Source organism: Coloeus monedula (assembly GCF_965178545.1).
Source record: "Coloeus monedula genome assembly, chromosome: 22".
NCBI lineage: Eukaryota > Metazoa > Chordata > Aves > Passeriformes > Corvidae > Coloeus > Coloeus monedula.
Window position 1 is genome coordinate 5,703,817 of NC_138802.1, and position 19,929 is coordinate 5,723,745.

At 50.2% G+C, this 19,929-nt stretch overlaps 1 protein-coding gene and 1 long non-coding RNA gene across 2 annotated transcripts; one reads left to right on the top strand and one right to left on the bottom strand.

Moving 5' to 3' along the window:
- Positions 1-5,762: 5,762 nt before the first annotated feature.
- On the top strand, positions 5,763-7,509 carry HIPK4 (homeodomain interacting protein kinase 4; the record flags this gene model as incomplete). The annotated part of the gene is made up of 2 exons (XM_082295584.1): positions 5,763-7,229; positions 7,483-7,509. 2 exons carry the CDS (start codon positions 5,763-5,765, stop codon positions 7,507-7,509), a joined length of 1,494 nt encoding a protein of 497 aa, XP_082151710.1.
- A 3,526-nt stretch (positions 7,510-11,035) lies between these two features.
- On the bottom strand, positions 11,036-19,896 carry LOC309581280. The gene is made up of 3 exons (XR_014227039.1): positions 19,633-19,896; positions 18,382-18,474; positions 11,036-12,549 (listed from the first exon to the last, which is right to left on the bottom strand). It is a non-coding gene; the product is annotated as an uncharacterized lncRNA (long non-coding RNA).
- Between the last annotated feature and the right edge of the window lie 33 nt (positions 19,897-19,929).

Below are 19,929 nucleotides of genomic sequence, written 5' to 3' on the forward strand. Positions count from 1 at the left end.
AGTGGTTGTTTCCACCACTGTCAAGCAAGTAGCATGTAACATGTAGCACTTGCCTTGGGGGGTTTGTGGCAGTGTGATGCAATCAATCTACCAGGCCTCCCCATACTTATATTTTGACCATTGTACACCGTACCACAGGGGCTTTACCAGCTTGGCCCTACTTGATTGCAGCACGTTTCACAATCATGGATAACCCGGGGTATAGTGTCCATAGTTAAGTCCACCCATTGGTCACAGGGCACATCAGTATGTTGCATCTCTTCCCTGATGTCCTGAGGTGTCATGGCCCCACTGAGCCAGAAATAACTCACCCTTATGTTGACAGTCCAGATCCATCTGAGACACTTCAATCTTGGCAGCCCAATCCACCTGTCCATTGTTGTGATGTTCTTCAGTAGCCCAGCTCTTGGGTACGCATGCATCCACGTGACAGACTTTCACAGTCAGCTTCTTTACCTGGACAGCAATGCCTCACAACACTTTGGCAGCCCAGATGGGTTTCTCTTTGTGCTGCCAATTGGCCCTTTTCCATTGTGTCAGCTACCCCCACAGAGCATTTGCTATCATCCATGAGTCAGTGTAGAGGTAGAGTGTTGTGGGGTATGCCCAGCCCCTGCCCTGGAGAGAGGCCTGCTGAGATAAGGAGATTGCGTAACCTCCCAGCAAGATCCCCTTGGAAAAGGCAGCACTTTGCGGTGAGGGTGAGAGAAAACAAGAACCATGATCCTCTGGGAGATCCTATGCAGATTATTTGTAACCCATTGGCTTCTACCCTCTCACACCCACACTTATATCCCTATAAAAGCTACCCTTCTCCCCCTTTGAGTTTGGAGAGCTCATCCCTAACCTCCCCTTCGTGGGGTGCGGACTAATAAAGCTGCCTCATGTGGAACTACTAAATGAGCCTCTCGTCTCTCTCCTCTTGGTCCAGCCTGGGGTTTGCCTCGCAGAACAAGAGCTGAAGTCACTCTCGCTGAAATCACTAAAGAGCTGACAGCCTGCTGAGACAGGCACCTTTCTGCGAAGGCACCCTGGTGGCTGAGGGAACGCCATAGACCTCTGGAAGACTGTCCCTTGCGGGACACTCTCTCTGGGTCGGTCACGGCTTCCTGGATCTGAGCCACAGACCCCAATCCGGCCGCAATGGAGTGTTGGCTATTTCTCATGTTCAATGATATCCAAAGCCAGCTGGGTGGCTCTCAGCTCTGCTATTTGACTGGATCCTCCTTGTCTCCCAATAGCTTCTGCACCTTGCTGTGTAGGACTCCACACAGCAGCTTTCCATTTCTGGTGTATCCCTGTGATATGACAGGAACTGTCTGTGAAGAGAGCATATCACTTTTCATTCTCAGGTAGTTGATTACATGGTGGGGCCTCCTCAGCATGTGTTACCTTCTCCTTTTCTGAAAATAATCTGTAGTTTTCACCTTGGGGCCAGTTTATGATGACTTCCAAGATCCCAGGGTGATTTGGATTTCCTATTCGAGCTTGCTGTGTGATCAGAGCAATCCACTCGCTCCATGTGGCATCAGTGACAGGATGTATGGAAGGGCCTTTCCCTTTGAACATCCAACCCAGCACTGGCAGCTGGGGTGCCAGAAAGAGTTGTGGTTTGGTGCCAATCACTTCTGAGGCAGCTCGAACCCCTTCATCAGTTGCTAAAATATCTTTTTCAGTTGGAGTGTAACAGGCCTCAGATCCTTTGTATCCCTGACTCCAGAACCCAAGAGATCGTGCTCATGTCTTTCCAGGTACTTTTTGCCAGAGACTCCAGGAAGGACCATTCTCCCTGTCTACACTTTTTTGCATTCTGTCCTGTCCTGACTGGCCCAAGGGCTACTGCAAGAACAATCTCCTGTTTAATTTGTTCCAAAGCTTGTTGTTGTTCAGGACCCCACCTGAAATAATTTTTCTTCCAGGTTACATGATAGAGAGGTCTTACCATCTGACTGTAATCTGGAATATGCATTCTCCAAGAGCCCACAGTGCCTAGGAAAGCCTGTGTGTCCTTCTTGCTGGTCAGTGGGGACATAGCTGCTATTTTGTTGATCACATCCATTGGAATCTGATGATGTCCAGCTTGCCATTTTATTCCTAAAAACTGAATTTCCTGAACAGGTCCCTTGACCTTACTTTGTTTTACAGCAAAGTCAGCCTTCAGAAGGATTAGAATTATCTTCTCCCCTTTCTCAAAAACTTCCTCTGCACACCACTGGTATGCAGTGTTGCCCCATATGACGGTGCCATCAGTGTGCTACAAGTGTTCTGGAACCTCGCCCTTTTCCAGTGCAGTTTGGATCAGTCTGTGGCAAATGGTGGGACTGTGCTTCCACCCCAGGGACAGTCGATTCCAGATGTACTGGATGCCCATCCAGGTGAAAGCAAACTGTGGCCTGCACTCTGCTGCCAGAGGAATGGAGAAAAATGCATTGGCAATATCAGTGGTGGCACCATTTTGCTGCCTTGGACTTTGTACCAAAGTTCCAGCATGTCCAGCACAGCAGAACTCAGTGGTGGTGGGACTTCATTCAGTCCACTGTCAGTCTCCACTCTCTACTGGACTAGCCATTAGGGCCAGGGCTATTAGAGGGTAAGCGAGTTTGAATGTTCCCTGACTCTCCAGTTTACGACTCATCCCATCAGAGTGATGGTGATTCCGCAGTCCCGGTTGGTGAGGTATTGCTGATGTTGCATTGTTGCTGTGGCAATTGGTACCTGTTGTTCTTTGACCCTCAGCAGTCCCACAGCAGAAGGGTGCTCTGACAGGCCAGGCAAGGGATTCAGCTATCTAATTTCCTCTGTCTACACAGCAGCTCTCCCAAAGCCCAATGAGGTCCTTTTGGGCCCTTGAAATACACTCTCCTGAGGTAATCTGTGCCAAAGATGCCTGAAGGCCTCTGGGCCAGTCACAGTCAAGCACCTAAAGGTGCACCTTCTAGGGAAAAAGGTACTGCCTGTGAGGAGAGTGCCCAAGACAATGGCACAGGGATGAAGCTGCTGTGGTTTGGAATTGGTAAGTCATGGGAGGGACAATGGGATGTGGGCGGAACCAGGGTCCCACAGGACCTCTCAGCTTCAGGGTTACATGATGGAGAGTAAGCCACTCCCCTTTCCCCACACCTTCTGGTAAGGGATGGACAAAAGGCCAGAAATTGTGGGTTGAGATAACAATTTACTAAAAGCACAAAGGAACTGAATAAGACATGCACAATACCAATGGCAGTACTAATAGCAAAAGCAAAAGTGTACAAAAAGAGAAGGTGTTTCACCCACAGAAAGGTGTTCACCACTGGGAACAAAAAAAAGATGGCTGGTGCTTCCCATATATTGTGTCCACATGACTTCACCAGACAAAGTATGGTGAGCATTCCCACACACCACACATGTGGTCATCAGGAACCAAGGCAAGATGTCAGGGAAACTCCTGTGGCCAACATTTCCTGCCTCCCCAGCCTGAAATAACGAAAAACAGTAACAAAACAAACCCCCTGGCATCTAGGTCATCCAAGTAGGGATTGCATTACCACTCCACTGAGCTCAGTTTTGCATGGGTGCTTCTGGTGCTGCTTCTAACACTCTGCAGTATTGTGGGGTCGCCCCTGCCAGTCATTTGCTGTGGCAGCCTCCCTGCCAGCAATGTCAGTTCAGTACTACAGTCAGCTCGTGTTTTCTACACTGTCTGTTTCAGCACTATAATCTGTGGCTGCACTCTGGAGGAAAAAGGGGAGAGGGCACCAGCAGGGTGGCAGAGGGACTGAATCCATAGGGGTTGATGCTGACACCTTTGCAGAAGGAGGAAAAAATGGCCGGCTTCCAGTCTGGGTTTTCCTGCCAGAACTAGTGATGATGTACATGATGCAGAATAACAACTTAGTCACACCCACAGAGCACTAAAACTCCTCTCCCTCTCTGTAAGCAGGACAACATCACCTTGCTGGTGATGGGCAGCCATTGTGTGTCATCGCTGCCTAAACTGCCCACTGGGTCTGGCCAGAGCTGGGTGGGGTGGATGAAGTTGCCAAAATCTGGGAGCTCCAACCCTGCTATCTGGTCTGGGGGGACCCCAAAATAATGAGATGTGGGGAAAGACCCGGGAGCTTAATCATTGGCACAGCAGGAAGGAAAAAGTCATCTCCTAATACAATCCAGTTGAAGCTGAAAACTAGGGGAACAATGGGAGATGAGTGGGTGCAGCCATTGACCCACGGGTTCACCGTCTCCACTTGTTGGTTGCACTGTCTCAGTGCAACAACCAGAGGATCCAGTCAGCCAGAGGATACCAAAACCTACCAGCATGCAGTTGTTGAAGGTGCCAGTATTGAATTTGTACCACTGGGGATGGATGGAATGATGAAGGAGACCACCAAGAAGGATATAGTTCTGGGATGCTGGTCTAGAATCAAATTGCAAAAATTTGGTGTAGTTTTGGTTTGGAGTGGGTTGGAAAGTGAGGGGAGGATGACAATGGGCAGTGCGAAGGCATCAGCAGTGGTGAAACTGAAGGAGAAAGGAGAAAACAAGCAGGCGGAGAACTTCCAGCCCCACATCAACAGGGCTGCAGAGGGCAAATTCCAGTGTTGGCAGTGGGTGCCCAGCATGGGTTTCTCCTCTGGGGAGTCCCCACTGGAGCCCATCATCACCCAACACAAGGGTAGGAAGATGCTGTTACCCTATGTTAAGCTCTTCCCCAGGGGCCCCCAATTCAACCACCAGCCAGTGATGATGGAAGTCACCCCAAGTTTCAATGTGGGGGGACTCAGAGGTGAGAGGACCCTTATATTTCAGCTGTGTAAGCTGGCACTGAGCCCCCAGCTCTGTGGTGAGCAATGAACCCCCCACCAAGCATGGGGACCTTTTGCGATCCCCTAAAATGGTGATAGAGTGGTGGAGCATCACTTACTGCCCCAAACCCTCTTTAATTCCCTTACTCCCCCAAATTAATCTTTTTTTGGCGGTGTTCAATGATTTTGTGCATACTTTCCACATGTTACTATCAAATGGGAGAGGTGTTTAATAGGTCCTTGCACTTGGCTTGGCTGAAATAAATGTTAACCCCCCAAAAAAGTAATGAGAATATCTAGGAGGTCTGGGCATGGGGTTTGGGGGGCCAGGGACAGGTTTTCTGGAGCTGGCAGTAAGGGGGGGAGAGGGAGCTAGGCTGTGTTTTAGGGAAATAGAAGTGGATTTCAAGGAGTTAGGGCTGGGTTTGAGGGGCGTGGGGTGGGTTATGTTGGGCTGGAGATTTGGGGGCTGGGGATGTATCATGGGGAGCTCAGATGGGTTTGGGAGACCAGGGAGAGGTTTTGGGGGCCTTGGATGGGTTTTGGGGAATGAGGGATGGATCTTGGGGGGCTTGAACAGGTTTTGATGGACAAGGAACTGGGTTTAGTGGACTAGAATTTAGTTTTGGGTGGCTGTGTATGGGTTTTGGAGGACTTGGATGGGTTTTGGTGGACCAGGGAAAGGGGTTAGGGGGTTGAAAATGGGTTTTCAGGGGGCTGGGATCCATTTTGGGGGGATCAGGGATGTGTTCTTGGGTTTGTGGATGGATTTGGGGAGAACAGGGCTGGATTCGGGGGGGCCAGCGTTGGGTTTCTGGGGATTCCTCCACCCAGGCTACTTCTGTTGTGACATCATGTGTTGTCATGTTGATGTTGGAACCCACAGTGTTGTGAGGCTGGGTTGGGACAGTTAGGTGTCTCCAGTCCCCACTGGGTGCTGAGCTGGAGGATCCTGAGCCCCTGGTGAGGAGCCAACCCACCATGGTGACGCTGGTGGTAGGTGCCAAGTGCTATGACATATTGGCCATGGTGGGGAAGGGGACCTTTGGACAGGTGATACAGGGGCAGTGCAGGAGCACTGGGGAGATGGTGGCCATCAAGATCCTGAAGAACTGTGATCACGATGGCCAAATAGTGAAGAATGAACTGAGGCTGCTGCAGGCCTTGCGGAAGGGGAACACGAAGGACTCTCACATCATCCATTTCCTCGAGTCCTTCAGTGACACGGTCTGGACCTACCTGGTCTTTGAGCTGCTGCAGCAAAACCTCTTTGACTTCCAAAAGCAGAACAACTTCTCACCGCTGCCTGTCCGGCACATCCGTACCATCACAGCACAGGTGCTGGTGGCACTGGTCAAGCTGAAGGAGCTCTCCATCATCCATGCTGACCTTAAGCCAGAGAACATCATGCTGGTGGACCATGCACGCTATCCATTCCGCATCAAGCTTGTTGACTTTGGCTCGGCTATCCTCCTCCCTGAGGTCTGCCATGTCCAGGAGCCCTACATCCAAACCCGCTTCTACCGGGCACCGGAGATCTTGCTGGGGTTGCCCTTCTGCGAGAAGGTGGATGTCTGGTCTTTGGGCTGCGTGATGGCCGAGCTTCACTTGGGTGGGCCACTCTACCCTGGCAATGACGAATATGACCAGGTATGCTACATCTGCTCCACCTTGGGGCTACCCCGGGATGAGCTACTCTGTGCTGCCCAGAAGACACGGTCCTTCTTCCAACGGGTGCCACATTCCACTGGTACCTGGCAGCTCAAACCACCAGGGAAGGTGATGGCAAAGCTGATGGAAAGGAGGAAGCATATCTTTTCCTCACTGGATCAGTTGGTGGTAGTGAATGTCTGCCCGATGCCTGATCCTGACCAGGAGGAGCTGGCCAAGCGCTGTGATTTGTACAGGATGGTGGAGCTGGTCAAGAGGATGCTCACTTGGGACTCGCATGAGCGAATCACACCGAGTGCTGCCCTTCAGCATCCCTTCATCTCCATGCAGGAGGTGAAGGCCAGCTTTGAGGCCACCCAGTACTACCAGCTCAGCCAGGAAGACCTGAGGGCATCCTGTAAGGATTCCAGCATAGCCGAGATCTTCCCCAGCATGGAGAAAGGTGCCTTCATCCCTGCCAGCCAGGGAGGCATCCAGAAAGCCACTGTCCAGCTGGATGGGCTCAGCCTGGCTGAGCCAGTTGGGGACACTGGTGACAAGTGCCAGCAGGACATCTGCCAAGCCCCCAGCCCCACCCACTGTGGAAGCCAGTACTGTCAGCATCACTGGTGTCCCCAGATGGAGCCCACCAAGGGTCACTTGACTGTGATGGGGTCACCCAGCAGAATGAAATGGTACAGCCACTGCAATGGCAACCCAATCATGGAACAGAACCTGCCTGGAAGATGCTACAGCTCATCCTGTGCCAAGGTACAGGGAGGGGGCTCCTGGGCACAGGCACTCTGGGACAAAGGGTGCTTGGGATCCCTTACATACTTGGGTTTCCTGGTGCCCCATGTCCCCAGCTGCCCAAGGTTCCCACAAAGAAGGAGGCAACACTCACCCCCTCTTCATGCTTTCCTCCCTGTTCCCCACCACAGAGAGCTCTGGTGATGTGGCGCAACCCCAGACCTCCAGGGATTTGGAGAATGGGCTCTGGAGGCTGGGCTGGTATGCCCCTGCAGTACTCAGCACGCTCTTCCTGCCACAGAGCCAGTGGCACCCCCAGCACCACTAAGACCCCACAGCAACCCTTGCATACACTTCAGCAGCCCAGAGCTTGCAAGAGACCTTCTTCTTCCTCACCCTCAAGCACTCCAGCCACCAAAACCCAGCGCCTTGCTTGTGGAGACCACAGCCAGGACTGCAACAGGACATACTGTGCCAGATGCTACCGGCTCTGTTTCTCACATTGATCCCCCAATAAATAGTTTTGCAAAAATCTGAGCATTTCAACTGATTATTTGCCAGGGGAGTTTGGTACTGCCAAGACTTGAGGGGTGCCCCAGCTTCTCATCCGGGGCTGGCACAGCACTTGGCAAAGGCCTGGCATTTTCCACCATTGAAGCATGGAGAACCTCCCCACAGCTCAATAACAATATAAACTCCAGAAAACTTGGATTTTCTGGGTTTTTTCCCTGTAGTAGGGCATCTCAAACCCCACAAAAGCTTATCTGTAGCTTGTTAACTGGTCAGATAAATCAAACAGGACAAGACAAGCTGTCTTGTATGAGTTGTTTTGGTAAACATTAGTCTGGCATGAGTTGTTCGGTAAACATTAGTCTGGCATCTCCCAACTGCCAATAAACATCTTTACTGATGAAGTGAATTTTGGAAAGATAAGCTGGATTTCTGACTGACAGACACCTCACTTTACAAACTATAAAAGCTACACCAGACTTTCACAAAGCAGAAACCTTCTGCACATTTTTCTGGAAATGTGTGGAGTTTCTCCCTGAACAGGGATGCCTGCTTTGCAATTACTCCTCTGGAGGCTGAGTAAAAGAACTCTGTGTACGTGTTGGGGTTTCAGTTTAGTCTTAGTTTTTTTCCTGTTAAAGGAATTTTCTCCCATAGGCATGTTGCTAGGGGACAAATAGCTGTACTTAAGAAAGACAAAAAGGGGGGTGGGGCGGGCCTGGCTACTCCTTTGTCTACACCTGGGTGTGGGGGCAGTTCGCTCTGAGCGTCCGGAGAGAGAAGCTGCAGAGAAAGGAGCTGCTGTTTCTTCTTTTTGGCCGTTCTTCTCTTCCTGCTGGAAACAACGCCGGGACCCCAAAAGCCGCTTTCCCTGCCCTGCTGGAGGCCGGGCTGCGGCTGCCCTGCCCCGCTGCTGCTGCTTCGAGCTTTCGCTGTGCTGTAGCCCTGCTCGCCCTGCCTGCCTGGGCCTCTGTGGGGTTCTCCCACCTGGATACATCTCGCCTGCCACCCGGGATTTGTGTTCGTCCCTGCAGCTCCAGCCTGCCGTTCCAGCCTGCCGTTCCAGCCTGCTGTTCCCAAGGGTCCGGCTGCCCAGGGGTTTGTGAAGCCTTTGTTCCATCCCTTCCCGGGATCCCAGGGCACCGGTGCCGCGTGCTCCCCGAGCTCGCTCCGGAGCGCCCCCTGCAGCCGCGGGGAAACCATCGCACCTGCCCTGCTCACCGGGAGCCGCCAGCGCCCCTGCCGGCTGCGAGCGGAACTGCACCCGAGGGGAAAGGGCCTGACAGCCGAGAAGGCTGGCACTGGGTTTGTGATTGTTTGCTGTTACTGCCATAGTTATTGTTGTTTGTTTGACTGGTTATATATATAATAGTAAAGAACTGTTATTCCTATTTCCCACATCTTTGCCTAAAGGCCCTTGATTTCAAAATATAATAACTTGGAGGGAAAAGGGGTTATATCTGCCACTTCAAGGGGGCTTCTGCCTTCCTTAGCAGACACCTGTCTTACAAAACCGAGACAGTACGTTATCCTCATTTCAGTAGTAAGTTACATTTGACTCCTAATCAATACTATTTCTTTTGCTAGCTTTAATATAGGTACCTTGATACAGTGCACTGTTCTATGTAACCTACTCTTAGTTCCTTTAATTTTATACTGCGTAGTAAGTAAATCTGATTAAAATCTTTTGTCTGTTATCTCCTGTCTGTTTAATAAATAACTCATTTTATAAATAGACCTAATGTGCCATCCTTAGAACTTGTGGGCCAGCGTAATTTCTTAAATTTAAGCTGGCAGGGCTTGTCTAAAGCTTCCACTCACCCTGTGACATTCCCCAAACTGGAGTGGGGGCAGCCAGATTCAGCACAGCCAGATCCAGTGGTTCCTCAGTGGTCTATTCCTTGTCCTCGAATGGACCCACAGAGGCTCTCCCAGCACTTGGCATTCCCTGCTCACAAACTACCTGTGGCTGCTCTTGCGTGATGCTGGTGGCACGGTGTGGCCAGCACTGGCTCCACTCATCCTCAGCTTCACCACTGAGCTTGCTGGCTGCACAGAGTAGTCCCCAGACCAGTTGGATATCCCTGCAAGGAGATTTGTGGGGAAAGACAAAACAACCCAAGAACCACCCCAAAGCCACTGTCAGCAGCAGCTGGTGGCTCACCCAGAAGCACTGACCCTAACCAAAATCCGAAGTGGAGGTGACACAGGCATTCAGGACACCCCCACCAATGTCCCCACAGAGCACCCTCAAATGGAACAAGGACCTCCCCCCACTACCTTTGTGACCCCCAAATGAGGGCAGGGAACCCCTCCAGCACACCTGAGGCCCCCTTAAAGAGTCCAAGACCCCCAGAACCCCCCCAATAGGACAGAGAACCCACCCCGCACCCCTGGGATCTCGAAATGGGGTCTGGAACCCTCCCAGCAGGGTTTTGAGCCTCTACCCACACTTTTACCCCAGCTCTCCAGCTCCCAATCATGCCATCATGCTTGTGCTGGTGGGTGACAATTTTGGGGGTTCATCTCCCCCCAAACTCCCCTACTCTGCCACGCATGTAGGGCTTACCATGCTCCTCCAGAATCTTCCATCCATCCATCTTGTTCATCTCTATCCTATGCCTGGGGGAGGTGGGGGTTCCCACCTGTCCCTCTCTGTTCCCCCACAGGGTGTCACTTTGCCCTTGTTCTTGCAGCAGGGATAGTCATCATCGAGCTTGTCCCCTTCAGGGTCATGGAGGAAATTGGGTGGAGGGGGCTTCTTGAGGGGGTGGGGGCCAGGGATAGATGGATGGACAAACACCTCCCTCTCTCCAGTGGGGTCATGGATGGATGGATGGATGGATGGGCGGGCTAGATGGAGAGACAGCAGGGTTGGCCAGCCATGGGCCATATGGACAGACAGACAGCAGAGATGGCCGGGCCAGGGGGACAGATGGCAGGGATTGTCTGGACAGATGGATGGATGAACGGCCAGATGAAATAATGTTTGGGCTGGATGGCTGGAGAGATGGACAGCAGGGGTAGCCAGGATGAAGGATAGATGGACAGCTGGATGACTGACTGGGGTGGTGTTATGCCCTGGTCTGCTTGGAGGGTTTAGGGGAAGGTTGGTTGATTTATTCTGCTGGTGGTGAGTAAATGTGTGGGGAGAAACAACAAAATACTCAGGAAGTTCAAGAACAAGCTTTTATTTGCAAACTTGAGAACATTAAGGTAGAATAAGGTACTGTCTTGGTTTGAAAGACAGGTGTCTGCCAAGGAAGGGAGGAGTCTCCCTTGAAATGAAAAAAAAATGCAATCCCCCTCCCTCCGAATTATTATAATTTTGAAATTAAGGGGCTTTCAAGCAAAGATATGAGGAATAGGAATAACAGTTCTTTACTCATATATATTTTATATATGTATATATATATATATATATATATATATATGTATGTATGTATGTATAACAAGACAAACAAACAGCAATAACTATGGCAGTAACAGCAAACAATCACAAACCCAGTCCCCAGCCTTCTCGGCTGTCAGGCCCTTTCCCCTCGGGTGCAGTTCCGCTCGCAGCCGGCAGGGGCGCTGGCGGCTCCCGGTGAGCAGGGCAGGTGCGATGGTTTCCCCGCGGCTGCAGGGGGCGCTCCGGAGCGAGCTCGGGGAGCACGCGGTGCTGGTGCCCTGGGATCCCAGGAAGGGATGGAACAAAGGCTTCACAAACCCCTGGGCAGCTGATCCCGGTGTCCGGCCGGACCCTCAGGAACAGCAGGCTGGAACGGCAGGCTGGAACGGCAGGCTGGAACAGCAGGGACGAGCACAAATCCCGGGGGGCAGATGAGATGTATCGAATTCCGGAGCTGCAGTGGGAACCCCCGGAGGTCTCAGCAGGCAAGGCGTGCAGGGCTACAGAGTAGCGAAGGCTCGAAGCAATGGCGGGGGCAGGGAGGCTGCAGCCCAGCTCCCAGCGGGGCAGGGAAAGGCGGACTTGGGAATCCCGGGGTTTCTCTGGTAGAAGGAAGGCAGCCAAAAAAGCAGAAGCCTGCCATGCTGACAAATCCCTTCCCGCCTCTCTCCCGTCCAAACACAGAGAGCTAACAGCCCACATCCCCAGGTGAAAAAGAGTAGCCCATTGGGCTCCTCCCTCAGTGGCCAGGTCTTTTGTTTCTCCCAAGCACCCAGCAATTTGCTGCCCTGGCAACATATATAGGGAGAATTTCTCAAGAGAAAAAAGAAAACAGAAGGGGAACTCCCAAAAGCCCCAACAGGTACTTAGTAACAAAAATGGCTACATTTTAAGATTTGCTATCAATAGTAATGTGCAGAAATTCACGCAATGAAAAGCCAGTGTCCATAAAGGAGACAGAGGAGTCCTACAACTTTATTCAAATAAAGGGAGAGAGTCCACTGGGCACACACACCTAGTATCTCACTGGCTGAGATACTTGGAAGGTACAGCCTTTCCAAACCACCTGCCACATATTCCCCTCTTAAACATATCATTTCCATCCAAAGTTCAGAAAGTCAGGCTTGTGCAGATCCATTTGCCTGTTTCAGGAGTCAAACTGTTCTGTAACAAACCTGCAGCTTGAAGTTGGTAGAGACATTAACACTCATTTCAAAGACCCATACCCTCACCCATGGAATTGTTTGTAAAGACATTAGCACACATCTTTCCTATCAGTAATATAAAAACATTAAAATATCATTAAAGAAAATGTATAAGGGAAAAGAAAGAAAGGATAAGAACAGAATGGTTATATAGTTACCACCCACCAGTGGGGCCAGGGACAAAACCTGGTTGTTGCAATTTCGATGTAAGTTGGTCAAGTGATGTTCACAGCCTTGATCTGTCAGGGGTTGAAGAAGCCTGCAAAATGCAATGTTCAATAGGTTAATATGTGCTCCAGCTCCGTGGGAACAGGGGCAGGGGAGTTCTACACTGTATGATGTTCCACTTCAGATAGGGCACAATTGTTTTGAGTCCTTAACCATTAACATTCCAGTCTCTCAGAGATGGATGGCTGGACAGATGGAGAGAGCAGCGATGGCCAGGCCAGAGGGAAGGATGGGCAGACGGATGGATGGGGGTAGGACAGATTGGAGAGAGGACAGATGGTAAGTCACCTGGATGGATGGACAGACAGAAGGACAAAAGGACAGATGAATGGATGGGCAGATGGCTGAGTCCCAATGGACATCTGTGACAAGGGGTATCCCTCAGGGGTCTGTACTGGCACCAGTGCTATTCAATATCTTCATCAATGACACAGACAGTGGGATCGAGTGCACCCTCAGCACGCTGGCAGATGACGCTGAGCTGAGCAGTGTGGATGACACACCTAGAGGACACGGCCATCCAGATGGACTTGGACAGGCTCAGTCAGTGGGCCCATAGGAACTTTATGAGGTTCAACAAGGCCAAATGCAGGTGCTGCACATGGATCAGGGTAACACCCAGTATCAATCCAGGCTGTGGGATGAACAGATTGAGAGCAGCCCTGCCAACAAGGATGTGGGATGCTGGTGAGAGGCTGGACATGAGCTGGTCATGTGCACTGGCAGTCCAGAAACTATGTCCTGGGCTGATCCCCACAGCATGGGCAGCAGGTGAGAGGGGGTTCTGCCCCTCTTCTTTGCTCAGACAGGACCCCACCTGCAGCTCTGGGTTCTCCAGCACAGGAAGGATGTGGACCTGCTGTCCAGAGGCCATGAAACTGCTCTAAGGGCTGAAGCAGCTCTGCTCTGGAGACAAAGAGCTGGGGATGTTCAGCCTGGACAAGAGAAGGCCCTGCGGAGAACTTAGAGCCTCTTCCAGTGCCTAAAGGGGCTCCGAAAGAGCTGGAGAGGCACTTGGGACAAGCTGATGTGACAGGAAAAGGGGGAATGGCATCACACTGATGCCTGGCAGGGTTAGATGGAACACTGGGAAGAAATTCTTCCCTGTGAGGGTGGTGAAGCACTGACATGGCTTGCCCAGAGAAGCTGTGGAGCTGAGAAAGTGTCACTTTTACCCAAGAGCATCCCTGGACCAGTCTTGAGACATGATGCCAACTTGCCTCGCTGGCAGCCTTCTAATCAGCTCTACCAGCAGGACATTTCCAAGGCATTATTGTGAGTTTTGCTCTTCTCCTTCAGGAACCATGTTCCACACCCAGAGACAAGCCTGTACCAGGAGGGGCTGTGATGGCTCCCATCAGCTGTCCAGGTCAGAGAGATGCAGGTAAGGCACCATGGAGGAGACACTGACTGACTGCCACTTCTCTTACATTAACAGGGTTTAACAGCAGGAGGGAGCCAGGGCACAAGGGCCCGTAAGATCAAAAAAATGCATCAAACAGCAGCAGGAGAGGAAGAAAAGGTGCAGATCACCAGGCTTGGACAGTGCTTTTAGGTAGCATCTGCCAGAAACACAATTACAGTGAAAAGCATTGGGAGGTTAGGGAGCGACTGAGAAAAGTGCCCAGCAGAGAGGAGAGCCCAGGGAGACAGGAAAAGACAGAGAAAGAGATGAAAGTTATGGAACATGGAAACGGAGGCCACTCATAGTGTGCAGGTCCTGGAGAGAAACACTGTTGGTTGAGCAGATGATGGGGAAGAGCAGTAATTTGGCTGGTACTGCAAGTTTTACACGATTTGTGAAGGTGTTTTTTGATGTCATATATGCCTGAGAAGGTAAGAGGACAAGACACAAAGGACTGGTTTCTGCAGATGCAATACATGTAGCTAAATAAATAAAATAATTTCTCTTGGTAATTGAATACTATAGTATCTTTCCCTTTCTCCTAGGCTGGTGGAGAAGTGACTTTTACACAGGTCACCAGACCATGACTGGTGCCAAGAAAGATCTCTTCACTTGGGTGCTCATCTGGACCCTGTTCCTGCTCACATTCCCCACTCCCAACACCTTTCTCACTGGACTTGGTTTCTAGAAGGCACAGCAGTCCCAAGCACTGGCACTGGAGATGAAAGAAGATGCTTCCCTCATTTTGGAGTGAGTTTCACAGCAGGCTTGGGAGCTGGGTGCTTTATACTTTCTGTGAGAAGAAATGCCTAAATATTTGTCTTGGTTTTTGCCTAAGAAACTGATTTCAGGTCTGGGCTGGCTGAGAAATAGACCAGAAGGTATACAAACTGCAGCGTGTGTGACACACTGCAGAATCATCTTCAAGGTGAAGTGTTGTGGTTTTTAATCAGACTCCACTGCCCAAGTCTGCCAGGAAACCAATTTCTTCACCAAAAGAAGGAGTAAAAAGAGTAGAAACCCACCTGCTTAACCAGACAGCCCTGTTGATGGGGACTGTCAGTGTCCATGTTTGTACTCCCTTGGTTCCCTGTCTCTCTTGCACTAGATGTTGCACTTGGAGAACGTGAGCCACACACAGGGGAACTGAGCCTCTGATCCAGCAGCCCTGGAGACACTCTGTTCCTGAGAAATTTTTTTCCCTGAGATCTCTGCATGCTTTTTCAATACAGGTTTACAAAGCTCCCACCTTTCTGCATCACAGGGGAGTGTTCATAAAGGAAGTTGTTGCAGTTTGAAGCTGGTTAAGCACCAGGCACCCACAAAAAACTATTCACTCATTTTTCTCTGCCATAGCTAAGCAGATGAGGGGAAATTAAAACTTCCTTTTCATGAGTTAAGGATTATTGAAAAAAAAAAACCACTTTAAGGCAAAACAGGTTCAAAACTTAAACAGTATAAAGAAGATTTATTATTAACAAAATTGAAAGTAAAAAGGGTAATGAGAGCCAAAGAGAACTTTCAGAACACCTTTCTTTCCCAGTCCCTCCCTCTTTCCACCAACTACACAAGGAAACAGAACATAAGGTTTTGGTCAGTATTCCACGTCTTAAAAATCTTTCTTCAGTATGCTTAAGGAAGAGAGTTTCTTCTGCTGTGCCGTGGGATCCTTCCCACTGGAGATAGCTCTCTGCGAACTCTTCTAGTGTGGTTTTAACTTTTACAAGCAATAGTCCTGCCCAAACCTGCTGCAATGTAAATCCCTCCCATGGGTCAAGCAGTCTTCCCACAACTGCCTAGTGTGGGTCATTTTAGTCCATGTGGTTTAGTGTTTTAAGGATAAGCTATTCTAGTTTTGAAGTAAAGGCTCTCTTCCTCTATCTCTAAAAGCAAGGGTCATCTCTCTCTGTTCGAGTTCCTCACTAGATTACAGCTTTTCAGTGTCCACGTGCTCCAGCGTGAGTACTCTCCTTCACAGGCTGCGCGTGGATCTCTGCACCCCCCCATGCACCTCATGAATTACAGGGAAAATGTATTATAGCCTTCACCACAGCTCGCAGGAGAATCTCAGCTCTGGTTCTTGGAGCATCTCCTCCCTCTCCTTTTTTTCACTGACCTTGGTGCCGTTGTGCTGGTTTTCCTCATGTGTCCTCACTTTTCCTTCTTCTCTGACTTGGAAGAAAATTGGTGTAAGTTGCAGTTGAGAGGTTGATCTCATCTGGGCTCCGCATCAGGGAACTGCTTGCTGTGTCTCTTGCTGCTGGCCATGTGGTCCCTGCTGGCACCGCACAGCCGGCCCTGGCCGCGTGGTCCTCACGGGGCAGCTCCAGCTTTGGAGGGGCCCGGCTGCAGTCCTGGCTTCAGGAGGGCTCCGGCCATGCAGCCCTGGGCATCCCCCACTGGGATGGGTCGCAGTGGCTACCTCACCACCTCTGGGGAGAAGAAAAGAGCGCTTCCCACGGTTTTTCCTTTCTTAAATACGTCATCACAGAGGTGTTACCAACTTCTCTAATTGGGCTAGTAACCTGCCTATCATCAGAGCCTTCAGCGATTGGCTCTCTGCCGGACACAGAAGTCAGGTTTAATGGTCAACATTCTTTCTGAGATGTCTGCAGCATTTGATGATCACTGGCAGGTTACGCTGGGAAGCTTGGTGACAAGTACTGAAACAGGTCCCTACGCTAGCCATGCACTTGAAATGGTTGGCAAAGAGTGAGGCAACTGTTGCAATGCTGCAAATGTTGCTAGTTTTTAGTCCTTCTCTCTGGAGTTCCCCTTCTTCACTCTTGCACCATCCTCCCCTGAGCTTCTGCCATCAGGAGGCTCTTTCTCTCCCCGTGGGAACAGCTGAGCAGGTTCCCATGGCCATATCCCAGCTGGTGGTGAGGGTGCCCTGCATTTCCTGGGAGGTGGAATGTCTGGCTGGCTTCTGTTCAGCTTCTCCCCCTCCTCAGGGTGTGTGGGTTTTCTCCACCTCCTTGATTTCTTGCAGTTTCCTTGTGGCTTTAGACCTATCATTTTCTGGCACACTTGACGTAACATGCAGAAGACTGAAGAAGCACAAGGCTTTGGAAAATAGATTACGGTTTTCCAGCCATGTTTGTCCCTTTCAAGCAGTGACTCATCTTTATACCCTCTCAGATGTTCATTTTGCCACTTTTCACAGCTGGCATTTCACCACTTTTCTCAGAGGGCATACAGCTGGCAATTTACATAAGTGCAGTTTAGTGCCAGACAACGAGGGAGAAGAAAGGGCCTGTCAAACTGAAGGACAGACAGAACTCACCTGGACAAACAGTCGTTCTCTCCTATGACAAAAAAGCAAAATCCACCAGAGAAGAACAGCAACAGAATCAGTAACAGGAGAGTGTATTCTGAACATCCTTTCACACTTGTTCCTACCTGGCATAGAAGAGTAAATATGTACTTTGGCAGAGAGATGTCTTAAGGCATCATTCATCTAGTACCACTGCCCATCCCTGGCCTGCAAAAGAAGTTATCTTCAGATGAACTGCAGGGGTTTTTAAAGCAAAACCATAGCTGGGACACATTGAAGGACACAATTCAACAACGCAAATCACTGAGTAGATTTTCACCTTCAGGAAGCAGTAACAGTGTCCTGCCTAACAGCAGAACCTTCATGTGCCAAGATTGTAACAAGGAATAGAACAGTGGTTCTCCAGCCTAAGACATGTATGTGCCAAGGCCCAAATATTCTGGATCTGCACAACCTAAAGAGAGACCAAGACGACTCAAAAATTATCCTTAGAATCGTTAGGAAATGCCCTGAGAAAACTGTGTCACCAAACACAGGTTGAAGGTGTAGAAATAGATCACCTTGGTTCACCAAAAGCAGGTATTGCTGTTTTGGCATTTCAGTGGCAGAAAGGTGTTCTGGGCCAGCCCAGTTCTGTATGAGCTGAGTCAGGGCTGATCTTCACACTGGAGCCTCCTCTTGCCACAAGGAAAGGGCAAAGCCCAGCTACAGCATTGACTGTACTCAGATAGCTGCACTCAACCATTGTGTGCATACATAACAATTTCCAAATCAGGATTCTTCTTCAGAAAAGTGTGGAGATACAGCTAGAAAGCAGAAGTGAGAGCACTGCTAAGCTCATGTCAGAAGTAGACGTGCTAATGCTGCTAGGCCACAAACCGTGGCAATGAAATAGTCAGCACAGAAGAAAAGCATGCTTGGTATGTACCTGTGATAGTTAGTGCTAGCTTTTAGTTTTGTGATGTTATTAAGAAACATAGATATGGTTGTTACAGTGATTGCTGCTTATATAAGAATTTATTTTTAGTAACTGCTGAAAAGGTATAAATACTCAGCTCTGTATGTATAAAATCGGCTTATTGCATCCAAGCAATCTGCCCTGTCTCTTTCATCGCTGATCATCTCATGACAATAAAGGTCTCTTTCCAAGTAGAAAAGTTGCAGTGCACCTGTTTACATACCTTGCTCATCTTTCTGCCAGAGAAAGCACGACTTCTCCCCAAGCAGAGGCAGGACATTGGGACCTCTCAAAGGCAGTGTTCAGCTGATCAAACCTTGAAAACAATCACAGACCTAACTGTTGCAATCATGGAATTAGTGAAAAAGACCCTGAAGATCAAGACCAATTGTTCCCCCACCACTGCCAAAGCCACTACTAAACCATGTCCCCAGGTGCCACATCTATATGGCTTTTAAATCTTTTCAGAAATGGGGACTCCACCACTACCCTGGGCAGCCTGTTCCAGGGCTGGACGAGCCTTTCCACAGCAGTTCTTCCTGAGGTCCTACGTGAACCTCCCCTGCAACAACTTGAGGCCAATCCCTCTTGTCCTGTCCTGTCCCTTGTTCCCTGGAAGCAGAGCCCGACCCTCACATGGCTGCATCCTCCTGGAGTTGTGGAGAGCAAGAAAGTCCCCTCGAGCCTCCTTTTCTCCAGGCTGAACCCTCCCAGCTCCCTCCTTGTGCCGCTCCTTGTTCTCCAGCTCAGCAATGTTTTTCTTCTAGTGAAGCACCCAGAACTGACCCCAGGACCAGAGATGCCTCAGCACCGGCGGATAGTCACTGCCCTGGTCCCACTGGCCACCCTGTGGCTGGTACAGCCCACGTGCCATTGGCCTCCTTGCCCATCTGGGCACAACTGGGCTCATGTTCAGCCGGTGTGTGTCCAGGTGGGCAGGGAGATGAACGGTGTTATAAACATATATTATACTATTGGCTTCTTGCAAAGTATTAAGGTAGATATTATATAATGTTAGAAATGCTTTTTGCTGTGTGGATGTAGTTTTCTCTCGTTTTAGCAAGAATGTTAGCGAGTGTGAGCAAGTAAGATAACCTCCAAGGGAGCAGAGGATGAGGCCCGAGGAGCTGCTGATCAACACTTTGTCCAGAGAACAAAAGGGCCCAAAGGCTGCTCCGCCCCGAGAACGGGCGGCCAGGAGGGTCCGAGAGCTGCTATCACCGCTCTGCCCGGGGGACAAAGAGGCCAAAGCTGCAATCAGCCCTGACTGTCTGGAGAATTCAGAGATCCACCCCACCATCGACTCTTACCTAGCGGGCCCAACCCCAAGAATCAAAAGAAATAAAACCACAAGGCAGAAGACTACGCATGCTCTAAAAAGGCGGAACCAAGGAGTGGCCATGCAGAACAGCTCCTGGAAAAGTTTTAATATGAATAGAGAACAGACAGTAAAAATGGTATAAAAAGGACTCACCTCTAGCATCAGGTGTGCTCTTGGCAGAGCGCCAAGGCACCCGGCCGTTATCCCTTTGCTTTATTTTATGTGTCTCTTATTGTCTTTATATTAAACTCTTTAAATTCTAACAGGAGAGTGAACCTCGTTTTTCACAAACGGGCAGGCCTCCCCAGCCGGGCAGCGCTCTGCTGTGGGAACCCCGAGCTGCCCCTGCAGGATGCAGCTCCGGCCACCACCCGGATACCCCAGACACAGTCTGGACACCCCACACACCTCCCAGATATCCCGGACACCGTCACCCCCATGTCCCGCCCG